We start from the raw sequence: 27,447 nt of genomic DNA on the forward strand, positions 1-27,447 counted from the left end.
ACTTTTTAAAAACATTTTAACAGCTAGCGGGGAGGGAAGATCCCCCGCTAGCTGTCAAAAACGTGGTAGCGGGGGGCCAGTCCATTCATAACATATTACACCATGAATATGGGTGTAACATGTTATGAAAGCTGAACGTATCCTTTACTCCACTTTTTTTTTTTTTTTTTTGGACAATATTTTAAGTTACACCTATATTTGGTCTACAGTCCGCCACCCCCAAACTGCCCCCCATTTACAGAATTAAGGGGTTCTCAGCCTGTCAAATTTAAATTAGCTACGGCTGTGTGTGGCTATACCTGCATTGCTGTGCCATTCATTCACAGAGTTGTGAATGAAAAAACTACAAGTCCCATTTATCACTGCAGTAGAAAGACTGTAGCTCTCAGTAAAGCACAGGTGTGGTGATGTCACTGTACTTGTAGTCCATTGATACTTCCTCCAGCTCTATAAATAATGCCTGTACCCCATTACGGACCTGAGCTGCAAGGAGTGTATGCATGAGCTTAGAGCACTGCACCTATGATCCACTGATTGCAATGCTTTGCAGGTGCAAATTCAAACAAATAATAAATACACATTTTTTTATTTTTGCAATATAAGTGCATTTATTTTGCAAAAGGTGGAATTCTCCTTCAAAATTCACTGTCTTACTTGCCAAAAGATTTTTATTCTTCTTCATCCCGTTCTGAGATTTACACAGTCTTATCACACAACCGAGCCAGTTTGGTGACAGCTTGCCCTCAGCTTGTGACTGGTCAGTAAAGGAACCGCAGTAGACTTGTTAGGTCAGCTTGATGTTCATTTCTTCTATCAGCATGTTCCCTGCCAGCACAAGTGAATGCTGCACACCTTTTTGTCCCAAAGTACTGTCCTTCCCTTTCCCGAGTGCTGCCGTACATTAGATAAAGGAATGCTGAAATCATATTCAATTCAGGTATTTTTACTATCTCCATATACAATAAATTAACAATTTTTTAAAATAAGTGCATATTTGCATTCCTTTTTGTAACTGTCTGGAATTTGACTTTAAATGCAATTTGTTTATCTCTATATATGTTTTATTATATATAGAAGTAAAAACATAATCCCTTTAAAATCATGAAAATAGTTCTGATTCTCCTGATGACATCCATGTCATTAATGAGTCTTGAAGTGGCATTGAGGTTAGCAGGAGGAACCAGCAAGAGCTATGGGGGGACCCAGGAGATTGGCACTCCTGGAAGTATTGGTTCCCAGAGGGCTTCATTGGACAATTCTCCAGATTGTAGCAATGTTTGATGGCATGGGCAGCTGGGAACGATATTCTTCTATTCTATTTATAATTCTCTTTTATAATCTTCTATTACAGATAAAAATGGCTTTAGCTTTTTATTTTTCGTGACAGGGTAATTTTAACGAAACTGAGCATATACTGTATATAGACTGTTCTGAAAGAAAATCGTTAGATATTGTATAATTGCTTATCAGAATGTTGCTGGGTTTCCTGGCTCTGATACTATGCAAATTAGCAGCACTTTTGCTCCACACATGCTGACAGATTAAGGCTTCATTAGCATCAGGCAGGGAGCTGTGTTTCCAGAGGCTGGTTATAACTCTGACCTCTTACTGCAGATAAAGGGGCTATAAAGCAGTAAAAAAGATATGACAGTCTCCATTGATTTCTATGGCTGAGCAGACTTGTCATTCATATATTTCAGAGGTTAATGTAGGCACAGATATCAGTAGTTGGAAAATACAAAGAAATGCATCTTGGTGTCTGTGCCTGCATGAACCCCTGAGGCGTCTAAAAGACTTTTCATTTCAACTATAAAGATTTTCTACCAGTTGTTGCCTCCCATGGGACTTTATGTGGCAAACAGACAAAATATGTAAAACACAATGTATTTTATTATATGCAATTTAAAATGAGTTCATATAAAAACCACAATCTTGGCAGAGTGACACATCTTTCATATAGTCACAATACCCATATACAACTGGTGGGGATTGATAAAATAAATATTACAATACACCCCATTTATTCACAGTATGCTCCCCAGCCAAGGAAATCCAGTGTGTTCCAGTTTGTTTTACAAATCAGCCAAAATTTAAACACAAATGCTTCAGCCTTGGACCAATGTACTCTCAACAGCCATCAAGGACAATGTGTGCACACACAAGGGACTGCCAATATGCTCAAAAGCAGTCCAATCAGACAAAATAAACAGTGCAGCGCTCCAAAGAATTAAATAAATAAATATAAATAATCAGTGATCACATGATATAATAAATCAGACTCAATATACTCTTATATAAAATAATCGTGTCATGCATATATGCCCTTAAAGGGAATAATTGGTGCAAAAAAGTGACAAATCAAGTCATAAACCATAAAGTGACAGAACACATACAGTGCCCAAAAAATAATAAATAAACCAATCTTCAATAATAAATAAAGTCCATATATTATATATAATGAAAATGATAGTGATGTAATGCTTAATGATGATCTTCACACTCCACTCCACTCGTCATGCGAAATAATGTGCAGTGTGCAGGATTCACGCGTCATAATCCTTACGGCCAAAGTGCCCCCTCACCTCCTTGATTAGACCCCAAAGGGCCAGCACGCTTTAAGGATCACACGATCCTAATAAACTGGATTCCTCTCTGGGGTATCGCCTTCCACCTCCAGCATCCACCAGATTTAGCAGCCAGCTCTATGGTCACCACGGCAACCACCTCCAGCGCCCATCCACAAGGGACCACAATCACCCAGCACTATCACCGGCAGCCGTAAGCTAGTAGGATGTTAGCCTACGGCTGCCGGTGATAGTGCTGGGTGATTGTGGTCCCTTGTGGATGGGTGCTGGAGGTGGTTGCCGTGGTGACCATAGAGCTGGCTGCTAAATCTGGTGGATGCTGGAGGTGGAAGGCGATACCCCAGAGAGGAATCCAGTTTATTAGGATCGTGTGATCCTTAAAACGTGCTTGCCCTTTGGGGTCTAATCAAGGAGGTGAGGGGGCACTTTGGCCATTAAGGATTATGATGCGTGAATCCTGCACACTATTTCGCATGACGAGTGGAGTGTGAAGATCATCATTAAGCATTACATCACTATCATTTTCATTATATATAATATATGGACTTTATTTATTATTGAAGATTGGTTTATTTATTATTTTTTGGGCACTGTATGTGTTCTGTCACTTTATGGTTTATGACTTGATTTGTCACTTTTTTGCACCAATTATTCCCTTTAAAGGCATATATGCATGACACGATTATTTTATATAAGAGTATATTGAGTCTGATTTATTATATCATGTGATCACTGATTATTTATATTTATTTATTTAATTCTTTGGAGCGCTGCACTGTTTATTTTATTCTGATTTTTCACTTATTTTGGGTATAAGTTTAGTGTCAGCAGCTTTCTTTCTTAGAGTAGGATTCCATATAAGCGCAGGAGGTTTTTTGAATTATTATTGTGGTCCAATCAGACAGACGTCTGAACAGCATCTGAAAGGCACCATCGGGTGAGAGGTCAATCAGCCAGAGCTTAAAGTGGTTCTAAAGGCTCAAGGTTTTTTACCTTCATGTATTTTATACATAGAGGTAAAAAACCTTCTGTGTGCAGCACCCCTCAATCTTTACCTGAGCCCCCTTCGATTCAAGGGACATTCTCCTCAGCCTCTGCTGTCTGGGGACTCTTGCTTCTCATTGGCTGAGACAGTTGTAGGAGCCCCTTTGCTGTCAATCACAGCCAGTGAGCCAATGAGGAGAGAGCGAGGGGGTGGGGTCGATCCGCAACTCTGTGTCTTATGGACGCATAGAGCAGCGGCTTGGGGACAAGCATGCAGCGGTGTCCCTAGGGCAAGCAGCTTTCCCTGCCGGCACTGCTCGAGGGGGAGGAGATGGGAACGCCGACCGGGACCCAAAAAGAGGAGGATCAGGGCTGCTCTGTGCAAAATCACTGCACATAGCAGGTACGTATACACATATTTGTTATTTAAAAAAAAACAAAGATTTAGTGTCTCTTTAAAGCAGTAGTAAAGTCTATGAACAAAACAAAAGGAACGTCCATCTGAAAATTAATGTTGTAATGTGCTAGTATGCACTGCATACTAGCACATTATGGCAAACTTACCTTAAAACAAAGCCCTCCAGCAGTGCGCTGTTCTCGCTGACAGGGCTTCCATCTTCACCTGGTCTTCCTTCCGGGTTTGCGGGCTCTGGCTGTATGAATGGCCGAGCCATGATTACGTCATGGCCATGGCACGGAGCTCTGAAGGGGTAGCATGAGTATGCTGTCCCTTCAGAGCGCATGCGCCAGTGACATCACTGGCTGCATCCCTTGTGAATATCTCCTGAACACTGCAAGTTTAGGAGGTATTCTCTGTACCTACAGGTAAGCCTTATTTTAGGCTTATCTGTAGGTACAAGTTAAACTGCGGACTTTACTACCACTTTAAGGACCTCCTAGCAACCATTGAAGGAACCCTAGGGTTACCCGGAACCCTGTTTGAGAATGCCTTAAAATGCATCTAAACCCAAAAATAAAAATATAAACTGTTGAAGCTCACTAGTCCTTAGATGTGGGTATTGTATTAGTTTTCTCACCTCTGTTATTGTGACAACACTCACTTCTCTACTGTTTCTATGGAAGGAACCATGATTGTCACACAGGCTGGACTTCAAACATTTCTGCCCTTGTTCATCTCCATTACATGTGGGGTTGGCAGGATTTGTAAGTACATGGAACTGACAGGAATACTCCTAGCACAGAAAATGCTGGACTTTATTGGCACATACATGAGACACTACATGTAGAGTGTAAATCAAATATTTTATTACAGAAATTTAAAATAGTATACAAGGCTTAAAATCAGTAAGGCAGTATCCTTATTAGAGAGGCCTAACTTGCATGGTACTCCATAGAGGATTAGAAACAGAAACACCATAGACAGATTTTTGCATACTTATACCAGTCAATAACACAATAAAGGTGTGCTTGTCCAAATCCAAAGGTCAACACATTTCACCTAGGGCATTGCTTATTCAAAACCATAGGGTGTCACCAGGGGTGTATTTACCACAAGGCAAACAAGGCATTTGCCTAGGGTGGCATTTTTCAGGGGGGTAGCAGCATTTTTCAGAGGGGCAGCGTGCCGTCCCACAAAAGAAGGGATGGAAGAAGGGACACAAGCAGCATGGGAACCAGGTGGGATCTGAGAGAGGCCGCGGGCTGCTTGATGGTGTATGCAGAGCCTGACTCTTGTTCCCAGGGATGGGCGGAGCTGTGAAGGTCAGCGTCTTCTCTCTCACTGGAGGTGGGTTGCCAGTGTATGGGGGGCGGTGGTAGTGGAAGGCTCTCTCGGGTGGGGGTGGTGGCTGGGGTGTTGTTGGTCAATGTCAGGCTCTCTTCATGGGGGAGGGGGGTGTCAGTCTGTGTCAGAGTCTCTCCGTGGGGGGGGTGCCAATTTTTGTGTTGCCTAGGGCAGCACGAAACCTAAATACACCACTGGGTGTCACTATATAGTGAACAAATGAAGAGCATTTAATTACCTATATTTCATCATATTAATAATATCACATATCCTATCAAACAAATAGATTGTGTGTGCTCACAACAAAATGGCTGAACAGCATGTTCAGTTTAGTTACAAGTTTTATTTACCCACCTCCCTATCAGTACATAAAATTATATTGTGGTTCCCTGTTTGTTTATTTTAAGGCATTGTGCCATTACCCCTTCATATATGTATGCCTCATCGGGGACTTCGGTTTGTCTGGGACCCCTGTGTCCCCCCCAAAATTTGTAAGTGCATGGCACATATTGATGTGAGCAAACAATCTATTTGATATGATATGTGATATTAATATGATGAAATATAGGTAATTTAACGTTCTTCATTTGTTCACTATATAGTGATACTCCACATCCTATGGTCCCTAGTAAGTTACTCTCTATGTGAAACACATTGTCCTTTGGATTTGGACAAGCTTATCTTGTCTGGTTATGTAAAAATATGTCTAAGGCTTCTCTCTTTCTAATTCTCTATGGGGTTCCATAGAAGATAGGTCTCTCTCCATTAAGGATACTGGCCTTTTGATTGTAAGTTTTGCATACTCTACATGTAGTGTCTCATGTATATGCCAATACAGGCCAGCATTTTCTGTACTAGGAGTATTCCTGTTGGTTCCATGTTTCTAAATGTATTTTGAAAGTGGCACAGTGGAAGTCTTGGAATATAAACAGGGCTTGTAAGTAGTTTCTTGCATAAGAAAGATGAGGATGTTTGTGCTTCTTTTCTAGTTCACATGAAGTAACAAGGATGCTGCATTTCTGGCAAGACCAATAGGTATTTTCTGTACTTGCTGAAAATGTTCAGAGCTTTAGAACACTATTGCAGCCACCACATTTAAGGTGATTAGTAGGCTGCAAGGTGATACATTTTTTATTTTGGGATTTTGATGTGCTTTAGTTAATGTATTAGTGCAAAAAGCAAAGTAAACTATAGAAACCAATACAAATTCTCTTTATTGGAGTCTAGCCACAACAATATGAATTCTGATTGGTTGCTAGGAGTACCGTAATATGCACAGAGCTCCTCACACAGTTTTCATTTCCTTCGTACTCCTTGTTGCTCTGCATTTATGATGAATTCTAAAATATAAAGGGAACCTGTACTTAGAAAAATACAGAGGCTGCACTGTAGACCGCCTCTTAAAAATTATTGTTGCATAGCTGTCTCTGGCTTCAATACTTTTAGACACTGACCTTGAACCAGCATTCAGATTAAAAAGTCAGCATAAAGCCATAATTTATGAGCTGCACCATTGCTTTTGGTCAGGTATTGAAGCAAGAACAGCAATGCTAGCCTTTACATATTTGCTTAGTGATCGTTTTCTTTAAATTATGCAGCCAGATGCAAATTATATTTGGTAGAGGCCTTTAAAGCCAGAATTTATGAGCTGCACCAATGTTCCTGGTCAGGTATTGAAGTAAGAACAGCAATGTCAGCCTTTACATATTCGCTTAGTGCTCCTTTTCTTTAAGTTATGCAGCCAGATGCAAATTCTATTTGGTAGAGGTCTTCTTTAATCCCTAATGGCATATAAAAGGTAGGTATCCTCCGTAGTAGCATTGTGCAGTGAAATATTAAATGGGGATAGTCTTATTCGTTTGCTAATTGGTCATTGAGCTTTTCAGTTTAGCTTTAGTTAATTCTGCATCTTGTGTGGTATCCTTTAAATCTTCTTGGCTTCTTGCTTTTTCTTTATTTTTCCACCCTCGTAATGTTTATTTTTTCATTTTTATCTCTTCTCTGTTTCAGCCCTCCACAGATTTAATATGTGCGCATTTTACTTTTACAGGCTTGTGTTTACGGGATAGCAGCTATTTTATGGTCAGCGGCGAAGTTCAATTTCCCTGCTAATCACAAGCTAGCGCTACCGAAAAAACTCAAACGGTTTCTACTGCAGATGGCAAAGAAAGACTCTGAAGAGAGACCAGGTTTAGATGAAGCCTTGCAGGTAATTGCACAAAGATATGTGTGCAGTCAATTACACGTTACAAAGGCTTGAAGGAGTAGATGCGGCATCCGCAGGGCAACTCGTGTCAAGTAAAGAAAACTGCTTTCCAGATGAAGATATAGAAAATCACAGTTTATTACCCTTGTTCTTGGAGTTTGAGGAAGTTATATGTTGGTCTGTTTTAAGGAGGACATGCTTTGCATTTCTCCAGCAGAATGCTTTTGCTTCCTTATGGCCAAGCTTCCTCCCTTACCCCTTTCTATTTCACCAACAGATTTCTTTGATCCCTCCTTTACGCTTGTAAATATAAATGTACCAATTGTTCTAGTGTTTAGGTTTTTGGGCCTTCCCTCAAAATAATTGTTTTTGTGTTTCTCTGCATATGGGGCATCTTAACGTAATTGTAAAGGCTTGTGTTTTTTTTTTTTTTTATAATTAACAAACATGTTATACTTGCCTTTTCCGTACAGTGGTTTTGCACATAGAGGCCCAGAACCTTCTCTTCTGGTGTCCCCCACCAGCAATCTTGGTTTCTCTTCTGTTTTTTTTTCCCCCATTGCAAGCACTTGCACTTGCTATGGGGACAGACATGCGGGCTTGATTCCGGGTTGGGCTGTGTGGGTCTGTTAACACAGACAATGCAGCTTGGCTCTACCCCCTGCTGCCTTGTCACAGAATTTGATTGACAGCAACAGAAGCCAGTGGCCTATGGGGAGAGGGACAGCAGCACTGCTGCTCTCGAGCACAGAGCTGGACCAATATTGAGCTTAGGTAAATATTTAGGGTGGGGCTGGGGGAAGCTGAATAACTATTTTAAGGATGAATTTACACATACTGCGGCTCTCTTAATCTGTTCTGAGAATGCAGTAGTACTTTTGCTCAAAGTTCTGGTCTGCATTCTTTCTACTTCAGCACCCACAATTTTTTTTCAGAATTAGTTGCACCAGTGGTCTATTGGGGTGCTGTTTGTACCAATCAACTTCATTTAAAGCTGAAGTGTGGTCAAAATAAAAAACACAAAATTCAGCACAGAGGACATGACTTGCTATTAATGCTCTGTGTCATTTGTGCTGATGGCTCTTGGTTTCCTTGAAATCCTCCTCAATTGCAACTCCCCCCTATGCTGTAATCTTCTGGTGCAGCAGGGGTTAATAGAGCTGAGGGAACTGAGAGAGCTTCCAGTTGCATTCATTAAGAGTGCTCAACTTTCTTCCCAGCTCCTTCATTGATAGAAGCCGTACTACAGTTTATATGAATGAAACCCAATCATATGAATGAAGGGGCAGGACTATTCAATCAGCCATCTGTCCTCCGTTCAGAGATCATATTTGATTCATAGGTAGTAAGTCATGTTCCTTTTGCTGATTTTTGCGTTTTTATTTTGATAAGCTTAGGCTTTAAAAATAGCAGGGAGCAAAAGTGCAAGGCACACACGTGGAAGTATTGAACTAAAGTTATTGCTCTGTTCCTAGCACAGATTTCTGGGAGCTTTTTCTTGGCAGGGAAGGCACAAAGTAAATGTAGTTGCTTTACACTTATCCATTTCTGAAGATATTTCTTGAAGCGCTTTTTTAATAGTGTCTTCTATTTTGGGGGTTTAGAAATATATTTTCTTTTTTAGGCTGCAGACTGTCAGAAACATATTACATATTTGCTTCCATTAGTTACTGGTCTGTGAACGTTCACAGACTGGCTATTAATTCATGGGAGTGATTTCTTATACAAAGTAACACGAGGCATGTGGACTTTATGCTTCAGGTTACCGGTATTGAGTAAGCTCAAGGATTCCAGGATTGCCAGCTTCAAAAATTTCGAAGAGCTTGAAAATTTGGATTTTTTTCTCCATACTTACCTGTAAAATCCGTTTCTTGGAGTACATCACGGACACAGAGCAGGCCATAATAATGACTGTGGGTTATATGTCACCTATAGGTGAATGGACACTGGAAACAGGAAGTCCTCCCCCATATAACACCTCCTACAATGAAAGTTTTTGTAGCAAGCAAGGAAAATCCCGAAGAGGGTAGGTACCTCTGTGTCCCATGATGTACTCCAAGAAATGGATTTTACAGGTAAGTATGTAGAAAAAAATCCAATTTTCTTTATCGTACATCACGGGACACAGAGCAGGCCAAAATAATGACCATGTGGGACATCCCAAAACAATAACCTTGAGGGGTGGGTGACATCACAATAACCACCACCAACATCCCAAAATGAGCTATTCAGCTGTTCGTAAAACACTGCAGCCAAAGACAGAATCCTCCATGGCTGTTGCGTCCACCTGGTAAAAGCTTGTGAATGTATGAATCAAAGACCATGTATCAGCCTCGGAAACATGAGCAACAGATGCCTGATGGCGGATAGCCCAAGATGCTCTCACACTCCTAGCAGAGTGTGCTTTCCCCGGAAAGGGTGGAACCTTGCTCTTCACACCTTAGGCTTGAATGATTAACTGATGAATCCACTTAGAAATAGTTGATTTGGATGCCGCCTGTCCTTTCCTGGGTCCTTCTGGCAAAATAAACGAGGAATCTGCCTTTAAAATTTGTGCCGTCATTCTCAAAAAGACCCTTATTACCCGAACCACATCCAGGGCATGGAAAGATCTTTCTTTAGCTGACTGAGGCCTAGGAAAGAATGAAGACAGAACAATGTCCTGATTGAGATGAAAACTAGAAACCCCATTTGGCAAAAAGGACAGATGAGGCCACAACACCACCTTATCCTGATGTAAAACCAAAAATGGTTCCCTACAAGAAATTGCTGCCAACTCCGATGCCCTTCTTGCAGAAGTGATTGCCACCAAAAACAGAACCTTTCGAGTTAGCAGAACTAACAGAATTTCCCTGATAGGTTTAAATGGTTGTTTCTGTAAAACTGCCAAGACCAATTTCAAGTGCTAAGGGGCTGTCTGACAGGAGGAACAGTACGCATCACTCCCTGTGGAAAAAAAAAAGGATGAACCAAAGAGTGAGAAGCAATAGGTCTTTGGAAGAAAACGGCCAAGGCTGAAACCTGAGCCTTAATAGTTCCAACATCCAATTTATTTTCTACTCTTGACTGGAGAAAAGACAAAATTCTCCCAATCAAATATTTTTGGGGGTGCCAATTTCGATCCTCACACCAAGAAATATATGCCTTCCAAGTTCTACAATAAATGTTCCTAGAAACCAGCTTCCTAGCATTCAACATTTTGTGTATAACTGAGCCTGACACTCCCCTGTCTTTCAAGATTTGGGTCTCAACAGCCATGCTATCAAATTCTGCGACCATAAAGCTTGGTACAGTATAAGTCCCTGATGCAGCAGGTCTGACCGATCTGGCAGAGGCTATGGATTGCCTACTGCTAGCCTGACAATGTCCACGTACCAACACCTGTAACAGGCTGGTGCCACTAATATCACCAGTATCACCTAGTCTCAAATCCTGCGTAATAGCCACGAGAGTAGCTGAATCGGGGTGAAAGGCATAGATTAGGGAAAACTGATCCCACTGTATCACCAAGGCATCTACCCCTATTGCAAGAGGGTCCTGCATTCTGGGCACAAACCTGTCCACCTTTCTGTTGAACCTGGATGCCAATAGATCTACGTCACAGCACCCCCAATGTTGGTAGATTGCCCAGACTTCCTCAGGATGCAGAGCCCATTCTCCTGGAAACAACCTCTGACGACTGAGGTAGTCCGCCTGTCAATTCTTTATCCCTGGAATTAATACTGCTAACAGAACTAGAACATGCCCATCTGCCCAATCCCGAGCGTGATTTACCTCCTCCTGAGCCCTCTAGCTCTTGGTACCACCTTGGTGATCGATGTATGCCACTGCTGTAGCAATGTCGGACTGGACCCTGACTGGCCAACCTTGAAGCCTGCCAGTCCAATATCGCAGGGCAAGCCGCACCGCGTAAAGCTCCAGAGATAGGATATTGACAGGAAGGATCTTTTCCTGTGGCGACCACATCCCCTGGACTGTGGTCCCTTTTAGAACAACCCCCAACCCGAGACATTGGCATTGCTGCTACTAGCTTCCAGTTCACTGTTAGCAAAGATCTTCCCTCTTCCAAATTCCGAGCTTCCACCCACCAATTAAAGCTTTGAAACACCCGGGGGGACAAAGAAATGCGGTAATCCAGCGCTGAAACCTTGTTGTTCCATGCCGAAAGAATATTCCTCTGCAAAGGCCTTGAATGGAACTGCGCATAGGGCACCATCTTCCCTATTAACCTCATGCAGAGACTAATGGAAGGATACTTCCTTTTCCTCAAACTCTGAACCTCAGGCCTTCTTGGAGGCAGAAACACCTTTGCCTGACCAATGTCTAGGACCAACCCCAAATACTCTAGACTCTGTACTGTCTCCAGGGCCAACTAATCAAAATTGAGCACCCAGCTCAAGTGTTCCAGAGTATGAATCGCAAGGGCCACATTTTTTCTCAGGCTTGGACCAGACTGACCCCTGAGCAGTAGTTCGCCAGATAGCCCAAAATCGCTATTCCTCAAAGTCTGAACAGTCCTAGAAATGGAGCCAGAATCTTTGTAAACACTTGAGGAGACGTGGCTAGCCCAAAAGGTAGTTCCACGAACTGAAAATGTTGAGTTTCTATCGCAAACCACAGAAACTTTGATGAGCTGTAAATATTGACACATGCAGGTGTGCGAAATTGATGTCTATGGATGGTAGAAAATCTCCCTCTTGTAAATATGCGACTACTGACCGGACTGACTCCATCCAAAATGGAAGAATCCTTAGGAACCGGTTCAGCCCCTTTAAGTCTAGAATAGGCCTTACATCCCCATTCGGTTTTGGAACTGCAAATAGGTTTGAATAAAATCCCTGGAACCGTTTGTCCACTGAAACCTCCACAATCATGCCCTGGGACAACAGCTGGTTGAGTGCCTGAAACAAAGATTTCCTTCTCAATAGATTCATGGATACGTTGGACCTTAACAACAGGGAGGAGGAATTCCCTGAAACTCCAGTCTGTACCCCTGAGCAACTGTATAAGTGACCCACTTGTCCGGGATTAGCTCTTTTCAGATCTCCAAAAAAAATAAGTCTTCCCCCTCCCACGAGTGGGGGCACCCCTTCATAATGAAGCGGACTTAGAATCTGACCTGGCGGGCTTCTGCACCCAGGGTTTCCTCTTGCCCTGGCCCTGAAATTTTCGCCTAGTTGCAGAGCTCTGTGTACTTTGAAATGCTTACCTAATGGAAGAAGCACCAACCACTGAAGTGCCTGGCCCCTTAAAGGTCAGGCATTTGGACCTTCTCTTAAAGGGTAAAAGCGTACTTTTTTCCCCCTGAGATCTTCTGGATATACTTGTCTAGGTCCTCCCCAAACAGATGCTCTCCTTGAAAGGAAAAACCCGCCAATAATCTTTTGCATGGTAGTTTTGCTGCCCAACTCTTTAACCGCTTCCCCGCCGCCCTATAGCAGAAATACTGCTACAGGGCGGCAGGGGTGTGCAAAATCACGCATATATACGTGATTTCGCATTTTCGGGTAGGGGTAGCGCGCCCTACCTGTGCCGCCATTTCCGGCCTCGGCTGTCAATCATTGGGTCTGGGCTAGTGATTACTCGCCGGCACCCGGTGATCACCGAGTATTACCGACAGGGGAGAGAACTATATGGAAACCATACAGTTCTCTCCCCTGTCAGCTCCTACACACTGCTTTGTGTGGCTCTGCATAGCAGAGCCTTACAAAGCAGTGTGCTTACAGTAGAAAGCACACACAAACCGCCTCATAATAAAACACACACACAGCAGATCCTTTGTTCGCCCCAGAGGTTAACCCCTTCCTACCCAGTGCCATTAGTACAGTGTCATTGCTTTTTATTAACACTGATCACTGTATATGTGTCACTGGGGATGTCAGTGACACCAAGTTAGTTCCCCCCAGTGTCAGAATGTCTGCCTCAGTCCCTCTATAAGTCGTTGATCACCGCCATTACTAGTAAAAATTTAAAAAAAAAATACCAGTATATATACCGCCACGTAAACCAATTAATAGACACATATTGGGATTTTTTTTTTTTTTCGCAAAGACATGTAGCAAAATACATTTTGCCCTAAATTTATGATATGATTTTTTTTTTCATTGTTTAATAGCCAAAAGTCAAAAATATTGTTTTTTTTTTTTCAAAATTGTTGGTCTTTATTTATAGTGCAAAAAATAAAAAACACACAGACGATCAAATACCACCAAAAGAAAGCTCTATCTGTGGGAAAAAAGACGTAAATTTCATTTGGGTGCAGCATTGCATGGCCATGCAATTGTCAGTTAAAGTTACGCAGTGCTGTAACGCAAAAAATGGCCTGGTAAGGAAGGGGGGTAAATCCTCTGGAGGGCAAGTGGTTAACCACAAGATCCTGTGCATGTGTACTGACAGAAGGGCCGTGCTAGAGATCTGCTGAATCGAATCCTTAAGGGCAGGGCTCAAAATTTCAAGTCTTGCTCTACTAGCCTGGCCTTAAGAGTTACTCGCCACCAGTTACTCCCCCCTGCCCCGCCCTGCCCCTAAATACGCCCTTGTAAATTATCTTATGAAATTACACTGTTAAATGTTACCCACATTACATCAGGGTCCCCAGAGTCCCCCCACATTGCATCAGGGCCTCCAATGTCCCCCTAAACACTCCATCATACTTAAACCATGCACTGCATTCAACCATAACCCCCCATATTCTTTCACTCACCTAACCATAACTCTACCAAGCATATTCCAACCCAGCAGTACCTTAAATGCCCCATACTCCACCACCTATAATAACCACATAATCCTTAACCTGACCAAACCACCCATACATGTATGTTTACACACAGACATATGTACATACACACACAGAGACACATGTACAGACACTCACACACACAGAAACGTACACACATGCGCACACACACATAGGCACATACACATGTACATACACACAGACATAGATACATGTACACAGACACATGTACATACACACACCCCTATAAAAAAGTTGCAGTACTTCGTTACCTTCACTCACAGAGCTGGGTACTGCACTCTAGGGGGAGGCAGAGAGCACAGCATGCACTTCCCCTTCCTTTGCTTTCACTTTGCTCAAATATTGAGCAGTCTGACGGCTTCCAGTTCGAGTGCCAGAGCTGGCACTGAGTTCTGAGCGTGCTCAGCAAGACGGCCCTGGGAGACACCCTCGCCCCACACCTTATTTCCACTCACCAATTCGAGCAGGCGAGTGGAAATTTCGATGCCTGCTTAAGGGAATCAACTGCAAAACACAAGGCCTGTGGTAAATCTGCCAAATCGACAGTCGTATCCTCCTCCAAAATAGATGGTCTTTTAACTACCCATTTACCATGGTCATTCAGACTCTGACAGATGCCGATAGCACCAACCGCTGGTTGTGCAGCAGCCCTGCCAGGGAAAAAGAAGCCTTGAGGAGAGATTCTAATTTTTTATCCGTCAGATCCCTAAACACCTGAGCATTATCCACAGGGCAAGTTAAATGCTTATTCAGGGAAGACACAGCTGCATCAACCCCTAGCATGTCCCACTTTCTAACAAATTTCTCCTCCATAGGATACAGAAGGGAGAATCTTTTAGGTGGAACAAAAACTGAGTGCTCCCAGTCTGCATACATAACTTGCAACAAAAGAGGGTGCACTGGAAACACCTGAGTTCTTTGAGGCAGCTTTAATGAGCCCAAAGAGGAATAAGAGACCTCAGATACCTCCACCGGGGGTAACTTGAAACCTGACTGGACCATATCAGTAAGGGTTTTAACTAAAAACCTCTGTGATTGGGAAGCAGAAACCCCCTTCTCATCAGTCTGTGACTCCGCTGACAGATATATCTCTGTCTAGAGGAACACTTGCCAATCCCACCACAGGTCCCTGAAATTTCAGTCAGGGACCAACCTTCACCCATTACATCGGGCCTTGTCCTAAAGACCTTCAAGGACTCAGTCCCCCTTTTTAAATGGGGGCCACTGCCTTGGACTTGTATAGCACCCTGCCGGAAGCGCCTTGGTCAGACCAAACGGCACAGTGTTTCCGAAAATGCAGGGTCCAGCTCCGTAAAGCCGCATTACAGGCAAAACCCAGAGGATTCTTCTCCTTATCCAGTGAGGCATTGACACCATCCATTTTGGCTAACAGTTTTTCGAATGGATACGATTGAGGTCCTTGACTTTCAGTAGAACTGTTCCAGACCTCCCTGTATGCTCACAGAGCACATGCAGCACATGTTCAGTGACCATCCATCTTACAGACACTGGCAAAAAAAACTGAGTACTTCCTGTGTAGGAGGGGTTATATGGGGGAGGCAAGTGTCCATTCACCTGTAGGTGGCATATAACCTGCATAGTCATTATTATGGCCTGCTCTGTGTTCCGTGATGTACAGTAAAGAAATATGTCTAATATGGTAGGTCAGCTGCAGGAAAAAAAGAAAAAGTTGACGAAAAAATAAAACAATTGCTGTTATTTTTGAAGAATAAACTTGGGGAAGAAACCAAATGATATATAAAGAAATAATAATGTTTTTTGAGTTGCCCTACCAGTGCTTTTCTGTTTTTAACATGTGCTTGGACTGTACAGCTAAGATTTCTATATGTGATACTAATCTCTATATGTGCTACTAACCTCAGCCTATTTCTCTTTCTATATGTGATACTAATCTCTTACAATCAATATAACCATAACTGCAACAGAAAAACACTGGTTAGGACATCTGAAAAAATATAATTTGGTTTCTTCCCCCAAGTTTGTCCTTCAAAAAAACCCAACACTCTTCCCTTATGGGATACATCCAATGCAGTACAGAATTCCAACTTTCAAGATGTTTTTTGGGTTCACAAAGCAATTCTATTTTGCGTGTAAACTTTCTTTGCTGGGTCCAGCAGCCCTTCCTCCAACATACTAAGAGCCTCACCTTTTATTTCCTGTGCAAAAGCCCAAAGTGGAGTGGTGGCCAGGCCAGTGAACTCTTTCCCTAGCCAGACTACAGAGCTTTAATGAGATAGAATCCCCTTTTCTACCTTAGACTGGTCATAGACGGCCTTTTTTTATCTGTTTGCTGCTGAATCAGCTACAATGTGAGCTTCATATGGCCCTGCAAGCACCACACATATTGACACTGGTCAATCTAAAAGTTGACTGAGCTGAGTGGAAAATAATTGGCCGAACAGTTACTACATCTTCTCAAATGCAGTCACTGTTCAGCAGTGCTGTCATGCTCCACAGCCGCAGCACCCACATCTACCTGAATACAGTAGAGCTACTGTACAGTGACTGCATCTGATTACTGTTCGGCTAATTGTTTTCCGCTCGACTTTTGTTGAGCTGGGTGATGCTTGCTTGTGCCATTCTCGGCTCAAATTTTGGCTGATTCAGCAGGAAACATGTGAAAGACTATATAGCTGCTAACAGTGAACATTCTGTTTTGCCTCCGGGGAAAGCTCCCCGCCGGCAGAACACAATTGCACTACGGGAGGTATTCCTGCATCAACACTGACTGTGGAATCATGCGATTTTCTTTCCTGCAAACTGTGGTTGCAGGAACGAAAAGTGAATTGGCTGTGACTTGCCTAAAGCAGGAAAGGAGATTCTATCCCATTAGAGCTCTGTAGTCTAAGCAGGGAAAGAGTGGGTGGGTTCTCTGGCCTCTACTCCAATTCGGGCTTTTGCACAGGTATCTGAATAAAGGTGCTTAAAGCAGAACTGTACCCATAACAACTTGGCAAATAATGATGTTCTTTAGAAAGGAACATACATTCCACATTAATAATCATGCTACCAAAATTGGTGTGTGCTGTAAATTGCCTCCAGCATTGTTCCTGGTTCTTCTTGCTGGAGGCTGCCATTTTGCTGATGCACTACAATTTTCACTAGCTGAAGTTGTGCTAATACCCAGGATAGTCTGTGTATGTGAATCCACAATCTCGGGATATAGTTTCTAAAAATTAATAATAACTGAAGGAATCTGAGTCCCAAAGAACTTTGCTGCTCTCACAAAGACTAGTGGGTACTGGAAGCTGAAAACAAGACAAAAGGAAAAGAGAGAGCACACAAGCTCATAGTGCAGTTACCTTTAATAAAGCATTAATAAAAACAAACATAAAAAGATTGCACTCACAAATAGAGGCTTGTAGTTGGCGTGATATTCATAATAATTGCTTGATAGCAGCTGTCTGAGCTAAAAACTTGAATGATCCAGCCCTCGGTGAACACTGCATGTGCACTTGTGCCAGCACAGAGCTCCCAGATGACCAGCGGGATGGATGGATCCTCACAGCCTCTGACAGGGCTGACATAGGGCTCAGTGTGATACACCTGTCCACAGCCAAAGGAGCAACAGCAAGATGGCACTTTGTGAGGGCTAGGTGCAGTTACCTTTTAATGTTCTATTAAAGGTAACTGCACTATGAGCTTCTCTGCTCTCTCTTCCTTTTGTTTTTTTTTTCCTTTGTGATTTTGCAGCAGCCCAGAGCCCCTGAGCAGCAGTAAATCTTCAGGCTGGCAGCAGACTGACCTATACATTTTCAGCACAGTACCAAACAATAGAGTGCAACTGAGCATGTGCAGAGTAGGGTGAGACAGTATATTATTGGATTTTAAACAGTATAAGCACATATTTATAATGTTTTGCATAGATATACCTTCAAAATGGGCCAGCCTGAAGTAATTTAGCAGGACTTAATTTCTAACTAAAGTTCCACTTTAAAACAAAGTTCCACCCAAAAGTGCAAAAGTGGAAGCTCCACTTATCTGCCTACTTGCTACCTTATTCCCCCCTCCTATCCCCGCTACCTTTCTGGTTTGGACAGCGGCCGCGGCAAACTGAGCCAGAAGTTCGCCCCTTCCCCCTGCAGCTCTCTGTGACATTTCACAAGTCCCAGGCTTCACTGCTGGCCTCCCTTAGTCAAGATGGTGCGAACAGCCAACTGAAGAATCGGCTCGGGGTGAGGACATCGCTGGATTCCTGGACAGGCAAGTGCCCTACTATTAAAAGTCAGCAGTTACAGTATTTGTAGCTGCTGACTTTTAATTTTTGGGAGAGGGGGCCGGAACTCCTCTTTAAAGAATATCTCTACTTTTGTTTCACCAGACCGATCGCATACTTATTCTGGATAGAATGGTCTGTTTCGTTATTAATCAGCTGATGCACTTTCTGTGTTCTAATGAGGAAAGCTGCAGTTTCAGCATACCTTTAGAAGGGATATTAACCATTGGAGATTATGTCACCAAATGTACATTTCTACTGCAAGGAGTGCCTAAATTCTGACTTTTATCTTAGGGTAGACTTCTATTAAAATCAGTGAGCCAGAAGTCAGAGTAAGAAATTATATTTTTGGAGGTTTAAAAAAAAAAAAAGATAATTTGTAAAAATTATTAAATTATGACATGGCTTGTGTAGCAAATGTATATGCTGTATTTTGATTTTTTTGTATTATCTATTTTTTTCATAGAAGTGGAGTTACTCTTTAAGTGTCTGTCTCCCTCTGGAGCCTTTTATCTGAAACACCACCACAGTCTGGGTGCAACATACACCTCATCCATGACTGCAGTTTGGGCCATCCAAGGCCATTTGACATGTAATATACGTGATGTACATTTAAAGTGTAACCTTAAGCAGTAGCCTTCTAATTTAAAAAAAAAAAAAATATTATATATATATATATATATATATATATATTCATGTGTCTAATAATGTAATTCACTCACACCCACATTTTGATAAAAAAAATTGTCTTGTTACTACTGCAGGTGATATACTGTACATAAAACTGTTACTGTTTTTATTTCACTTGAATTTAGTTTATGGACAGCTTTTTAAAAATTAAAAAATTTATGTTGGCTTTCAGATTTGCAGAAAATATCTACTCCACAAGAATATGGATAGTAAAGCAATGTGGTCACACTTACTTAGCCTTACAGAACAGGTAAGCGGTTCAGTGTAGATAAGCAAAGGTTTCCCCTACATGGTTGTCTGCCTGAACCATTTCATATCTTTGCAGCATTAAATGATCATAACCTTACTGCCTCTGAACAAGTGTACCACCCCTGGTGGTGTTTTGATATATTTAAGATAATTGTGTCTCTTGTAAGGATACCCAGGCATTGTCCTGCTCTCTCTTCTCATTTCCTTACACCCCCCCCCCCCTTTTTTTTTTCTTTACCTGCTTGAATGAAAACACTTTTTTCTGTTTTTTTGTCTTACATTTCCTATGGGCTACAGTACCTTTTTTGGCATGCTATCACAAGTCAGATCTTAGATTTCCCTCCACTAAGCCAAGGACTGCTCTCATTATAGTATACCACAAGATCTCAAAGATTTTCACTCCATATATATATATATCTGGTGGACTGGTTGCTTCCAGTTGACCATGTACATTATTTGGTCATTTTGTGTGTGAAAGCCAAAGAACTAGAGCTCTATTGTATTGAGCCTCTGAAAGTTTTGTGATTTAAAGCGGTATTAGATCCAGAACCAAAAATGTAATACAGTGGGGAAAGTTATTATCCCCTGCAGAGTTTGTAAATTTGCCCACTTACAAAGAAATGAATGGTCTATAATTTTTAAAATGTATTTTAAATGTATTTTAAATGATAGAGACAGAATATCAACCAAAAATCCAGAAAAAAACACGATACAAATGTGAGTAAAATAAGTATTTGATTCCCTACCAATCAACAATAATTCTGGCTCCCACAGACTGGCCATGTGCTCGTGTGGTACACAGATTAGTGCTGTCAATTTAAGAAGGTCCTCCAAACGACAATTTGTATAAAAGACACCTGTCCACAGAATATCTTTCTTCCATTCAAACGTCACCATGGGAAAGACAAAATAGCTGTCTAAGGACATCAGGGACAAGATTGTAGACCTGCACAAGGCTGGAATGGGCTACAAGGCTACCAGTAAGAAGCTTGGTGAGAATGAGACAACTGTTGGACCAATTATTTGAAAATGGAAGAAATACAAAACAACCATCAATTGCCCTTGGTCTGGAGCTTCATGCAAGATTTTGCCTCATGTGATAAGGATGATCATGAGAAAGGTGAGGGATCATGCCAGAACTACACGGGAGGAGCTTGTGAATGATCTCAAGGCAGTTGGGACCACAGTCGTCAAACAAACCATTGGTGACACAATATGCTACCATGGATTGAAATTCTGCAGCGCCCACAAGGTCCCCCTACTCAAAAAGGCACATGTACAGGCCCGCCTGAAGTTTGCCAGTGAACATCTAAATGATTCAGAGAAAGATTGGGAGGAATTGCTGTGGTCAGATGAGACCAAAATTGAGCTGTTTGGCATTAACTCGACTTACCGTGTTTGGAGGAAGAAAAATGCTGACTATGACCCCAAGAACACCATCCCTACAGTCAAGCACAGAGGTGGAAACATTGTGCTTTGGGGCTGTTCCTCTGCTAAAGTTACATGCTAACTTTGCTGCAGTGATGGGCCAATGGACAGGGCCATGTATTGTAGAATCTTTTATGAGAACCTTCTTCCCTCAGCCAGAACACTGAAGATGGGTCGTGGATGGGTCAGCATGACAATGACCAAAAACATACCACCAAGTCAACAAAGGAGTGGCTCAAGAAGAAGAGCATTCAGGTTATGGAGTGGCCTAGCCAGCTTCCAGACCTTAAACCTAATAAAAAATTTATAGAGGGAACTGAAACTTTGAGTTGCCAAGTGACAGCCAAGAAACCTTAAAGGTTTAGAGAAGATCTGTAAAGAAGAGTGGATCAAAATCCTTTCTGAGATGTGTGCAAACCTGGTAACCAACTACAAGAACCGTAACTGACTGTATGAATGTAACTGACGCTGATATCCAAGTTATTGGTATGTGAGGGACAGAAGTATTACACACAATTGCTTATTTGAAAATTCTTTCCTACCGTATAATCCATAGAAAAGCAAATGCTTGGACTGATACAATGTTTGTAGGAACTGCCAGCTGAATAACTTTCCACTTTTAAAATAAATTCTTATTTTGATCATTTGCAGGAAGCTGTTTAGAACTGTGAATACTTTAAAAATCTGTATTTGTTGAATACTGTGCAGATGACAAGTGACAAGATGAAAGTATCTAAAGAGTATCCAAACATCTGTACAAGATTTAGGGCTCTGTGGGACAAAATTTGTTTTGCGAATGTGTCAAACGTTCACATAATCAGGGCGAAAATGTCCATTTTTTTCTCTATTATGTTTGATTCCTATATTTTTAGCACCATCTAGTTGTCACAATACTTTTTTTTCCTAATTGAGGTATTTCTAGGAAAAAACACATTATGGCCACTAGGTGGTTTTGACAATGTAACATGTTCACTTTATGTCTATGACCTAACTTACTTAGTGTGCCAAATGCCTATTTATATATGGTACGTATATAGCGCCATTAATTTACGCAGCGCTTTACATATGTATTATACATTCGCTTCAGTCCCTGCCCTCAAGGAGCTTACACAATCTAAGGTCCCTAACTCACAGTCATATAGTCAGAGCCAAAAATATTGGCAGCCCTGCATTTCTGTCAGATAATGCACCACTTCACCCAGAATTCTCATGTTTATTTCTTTTGTTTGTATTGGTATGACACAAAACAGTGGAGAAATAAAAAGCCGAATCTGACACATTCCATGCAAAAGTCCAAAAATGGACTGGAAAAAATTATTGGCACCCTCAATGTAATATTTTGTAGCACACCACTTGGAAAAAATAAGTGAAATCAGTCGCTTCCTGTAACCATCAATGAGTTTCTTACACATCTTTACTGGAATTTTGAACCACTCTTCTTTCGCCAACTTCTCCAGGTCTCTCAGATTGGAAGGGTTCATTTTCCCAACTGTTGTTTTGAGATCTCTCCACAGGTGCTCTATAGGATTGAGATCTGGACTCATTGCAGGTCAGTTCAGTACTCTACAGCGATTTGTCTGAAACCATTTCTTGGTGCTTTTTGATGCTTGGGTCATTGTCCTGCTGTAAGACCCATGACCTCTGAAGGAGACCCAACTTTCTGACACTGGGCCCTACATTGCACCCCAGAATTCTTTGGTAGTCTTCAGATTTCGTAATGCCATGAACATGGTCAAGACATCCAGTGCCTGAAGCCTCAAAGCAACCCCAAAACATCGGTGAACCTCCACCAGGTTTGACTGTAGAGACTGTATTCTTTTATTTAAAGGCCTCATTTCTTTTTCTGAAAACAGTAGAATGATGGGCTCTACCAAAAAGCTGTAATTTTGTTTCGTCTGTCCACAGCACATTCTCCCAAAAGGATTTTGGCTTCTTCAGATAAGTTTTGGATAACTCCAATCTGTTTTCTGATGTTTCTGTGTCAGCAGTAGGGTCCTCTTGAGTCTCCTACCATAGTGTCCCTTTTTATTCAGATGGTGATTTATAGTCCAAACAGACACAGTTGTACCCTGTGCCTGAAGGTCAGCTGGAAATTGTCTGGAAGTTGATTGAAGTTCTTTAGCCACCATTTGAACAATCCTTTGTTGCAATCTTCGACCAATTTTTCTCTTTCGTCCTCATCCAGGGAGATTAGCTACAGTGCCATGGGCTGTAAACTTCTTGACAATGTTGCGCACAGTGGATACAGGAACATTAAGATTTCTGGAGATGGACTTGTAACCTTGAGATTGTTCATGCTTTTTGACAATTTTTGTTCTCAAATCCTCAGGCAATTATTTGCTGCTCCTACTCTTCTCTATGTGGCACCCAGAGAAACACAACAGAAAGGTTGAGTCAATATTTCACCATTTTAACTGGTTGCTGGTGTGGTTGCTGTATTGTAAGCACCTGCTAATTGATACAGGGGAGTTTAATGACAAATTATAGGAGCATCACAAACTTGGAATGCAATTATATCTTACAATTTTGAGAAGGTGCCAATTATTTTGTCCAGTCCATTTTTGGGGTTTTGCGTGGTGTGTGTGTTAGATTTGGCTTTTTGTTTCTTCACTTTTTTGCGTCATACCAATACAAACAAAAGAAATAAACATGAGTATACCTAGATATCTGTAATTGCAACAGTTTTCTGGGCAAAGTGGTGCATTATCTGACAGAAATGCAGGGGTGCCAATATTTGTCGCCATGGCTGTACATACACATACTAGAGCCAATTTAGACATGAGCCAGTTAGCTGACCAGAATGTCTTTGGAGTGTGAGAGGAAACTGGAATACCCAGAGGAAACCCATGGAGGCACAGGGAAAACATGCAAACTCCAGGCAGGTAGTGCCGTGGTTTGGATTTGAACCAACAATCCTATTGCTGCCAGGTGGAAATAATAATAAAGACATAAAGAAGAAAAAAAAAAGGAATGAACATATCCAAAAGTTGATAATTCAAAAATAACACTTCACAGTTTACACTATGTGTAAATCTCAAAATGGGTTCTTTTTATTATAAGCTGCTATAACCATGAGAATTAGGCCAAACGGCATATTTGAAAGTAATGAATGTGACATTCACCAAACGTTCACAGGTGTTAATCAGTCCTAGTAAATGAAAACATGAACCAGGATGATTCACCTGCAGTGAATGTCACACTAAGGGTTCTGTTTATAAAACAGTTGCTGGACAAATGACACAAGCATTTGTTCATGCAACATGAATTTTCCCTGTATTTTCTCTAATATTATGACTTTCTATGATCGTTGGTTTCCTCTAATGGCTAAAGTGTGGTATGTTTTTCTCATGCACCTCAGTCAGAAAATATATTGAATTTTGGGCACTAGATGGAGATGACAATCATAGGGAACAATAGTATTAGAGAAATACAATGAAAATTTGTGAAGCGTGCTTCTGACCTTCACCCAACAATTGTTTTATAAATAGACCCCTAAGTGGTATATGCTAATAAAGGTTGTATAAGTGAAACATAATAAAATGCATTATAGCTCAAATAATTGAATTGAGGAGTGAAATGAACTAAGGAAAATATAATAAGAGGTAAAGAAAAACTGAATAAAGCCTCATACACACAGGACGTTTTAAAAATGCTCTATCTCTTGGCAGCCACGTTTTGGCAGAAAAAGTGTTTAGGAGTGTTTAGAGGGTGCAAGCGCTTGGGCGTTAATGCATGTCATTGGCCAGAATAAGAATTTATTCTATCCATTGAAATGAATTAACGCTTAAGCACTAAACACAACTAAAAGCTTCTAAATGTCTGTATGCATTGACACATAGAATAATATGGAGGGGAATTGGGAAGCTGTATTTAAAAAAAAAACCCCAAAAAACACCTGACACCCCTAAAATGGCTGCAAAAATGCCCTGTGTGCATGAGCCTTAAAACTGAGGCCAGGAGCAGAGGACAACTCTTTGGCAGGAACCAGAGAGCAAAATAGGTTGCAATTGGAAAGTGGGGATCTGAAGGGGAGATGGCAGTGCCAGCCTCTGTGGGTTTATGTTAGGGCCAGTTCACACCACAGTTTCTGTGTTCCAGATGCATTTCTGTATGTGCATTTTGGTTTTATGTTCCGCTCTTTTTTTTTTTTTTTCTTCATCTCAATTCAGGACATTCCGATGCAAGTTTGATTCATTTTGCCATGCTCCAGATGCTTTCCATATATAAAAAATGCAGCATGCTCTACTTTTGTTGACTGTACTGAAACACACTGCTCTGGTATGAGCATGGACAATTAGAATACATGGAAAGCACTATTCAAGCGTTTTTGATGCAAATTAAAAATGCACTGGACTTCATCTGGTGTGAACCAGCCCTTACACTGGATACACTTGTTATAGCCTGATTTTGCCATAGGCCTCATGTATATAGGCCTCATATATATATATATATATATATATATATATATATAATATATATATATATATATATATATATAGCGTCTGTTTAGCCCCCCTGAATGCCTTTTCTCCTGGCTTAAAAAACGCAGTAAAAGCCGCGCATTGCACACATGTTTAGGTGCTTCATGCATGCATGTGAGCATTAATGGACTCCATTGGCCAGTATATGCAGCATAATGCATCCATTGGAATGCATTAACACCTAAATGTCAGAAATGTTAGCGCTTAGGTGCGTTTACATCCGTATAGGCATGCATTTGGTGAGGGTTTTTTGTTCCAGGCTGTAAATGCTCCCTTTCAATATACCTGTAAACCACTGTGTGTGCATGGACATATAGGGGTTGATTAAAGATAAATAGACTGTGCACTTTGCAAGTGCAGTTGCACTCATTTTCCTTAGTAAATGTAAATTTGATAAAGCTACACTTTGTAAAGAATACCCAATCAGGTGCAAGGAAATTTGAAATAAATAACAGCATTTTCTTGCACACGATTAGATGATGGAAATCAGCAGAGCTTTATCTCATGTACTAAGGTCTTTGGGAAAATGAGTGAAACTGCACTTGCAGAGCGCACAGTCTATTTGTCTTTAGTAAATGAACCCCATAAGCTTACATAGAGGTGATTTGACAGGCTGGAAAAAAATACCTGTAAAAGCTGCGTTTTTGTTTTTTTTTAAGCCCAATGCGTATGTGTCATCTTTTTTAAATTAAGTAGGTTATTATTATACAGGATGTATATAGCGCCAACAGTTTGCTCAGCGCTTTACAATATAATGGGAGACAATACAGCAACAATGCAGTTCAATACAAAAGGGTTAGGAGGGCCCTGCTCCTCGGAGCTTACAATCTAAGAGGGAGGGGCTAGTGGTGCAAAAGGTAATAACTGTGGGGGATAGACTGGTAGGAGGAATAGAAGATTCCAGTATTAGCTGAAGGCAGGATAGGCTTCCCTGAAGAGAGAGGTTTTCAGAGATCACCTAAAAGTAAGTAGAGTCGGCGATAGTCTGATAAATTGGGGTAGAGAGTTCCAGAGGATGGGGGAGGCTCTGGAGAAGTCTTGGAGATGATCATGGGAGGAGGAGACAAGGGAGCTAGAGAGCAGGAGGTCGTGCGAGAAGTGGAGAGTACGGTTTGGGTGATATTTGCAGACAAGATTGGTGATGTAATTTGGGGCAGAGTTATAAATGGCTTTATATGTTATTGTTAATGTTTTGAACTTTATCCGTTGGGCAATGGGAAGCCAGTGGAGGGATTGGCAGAGAGGGGTGGCAGATATGGAATGGTTAGTAAGGTAGATGAGTCTGGCAGCAGCATTCAAAATAGACTGAAGAGGGGATTGCCTGCGATGAGGTGGGCCAATGAGGAGGGAGTTAAAATAGTCAAGGCGAGAGATAACAAGGGAGTGAATAAGTTGCTTAGTGGTTTCCAAGGTTAAGAACGAGCGTATCTTGGAGATGTTGCGGAGGTGAAGTCTACAAGGTTTGGACAGTGATTGGATTTGGGGCTGGAAGGACAGATGGGAGTCTAGGGTTACACCTAGTACCCTGGCATGAGGGGAGGAACTGATGGTCGTATTATTGATCTTGATGGAGAAGTCAGGGGAGGGGACACGGGCTGGAGGGAATAGTATGAGCTCAGTTTTGCAAATATTGAGTTTGAGGAAGTGGAGTGACATCCATGCCAATATGTCACTTCGTAGGTTATTTATGTAGACTTTCAAATCTACAAGGTTGTTGGTAAATCTAGAGGAGATCAGTGCAATCAGATGTGTGCCCAAATTATGTATTTTTTTTCTAGACCAGGGGTGTCTAACTGGTGGCCCTCCAGCTGTTGCGGAACTACAAGTCCCATGAGGCATTGCAATGCTGACAGTTACAAAAATGACTCCCAAAGGCAGAGGCATGATGGGACTTGTACTTCCCCCAACAGCTGCAGGGCCTCAAGTTTGACACCCCTGTTCAGTCTAGAACACACTAAAACTGTCCATACATGGATTGTACAGTCATGTTTAATCTAACAGCCTTGTTTTGCAAAGGAATGCCTGATGAGATAAAAAGTGAATGTTTTTTTTTTTCTGGTAGACCTTGAAAATTACACATTTTTAG

General features: G+C 41.6%; 1 protein-coding gene across 1 annotated transcript in view; it reads left to right on the plus strand.

Moving 5' to 3' along the window:
- KNDC1 (kinase non-catalytic C-lobe domain containing 1) overlaps positions 1-27,447 on the plus strand; it is a 177,408-nt gene that overhangs the window by 70,614 nt on the left and 79,347 nt on the right. Inside the window, exons 10-11 of the mRNA XM_089690280.1 lie at positions 7,364-7,522; positions 19,376-19,453. Coding sequence (XP_089546406.1) covers positions 7,364-7,522; positions 19,376-19,453 — 237 coding nt within the window. The remainder of the gene's footprint in view (positions 1-7,363; positions 7,523-19,375; positions 19,454-27,447) is intronic.

This window comes from Staurois parvus, unplaced genomic scaffold, assembly GCF_062004578.1.
Source record: "Staurois parvus isolate SC_StPar_1 unplaced genomic scaffold, SC_StPar_1.0 ptg000525l, whole genome shotgun sequence".
NCBI classification, from domain to species: domain Eukaryota; kingdom Metazoa; phylum Chordata; class Amphibia; order Anura; family Ranidae; genus Staurois; species Staurois parvus.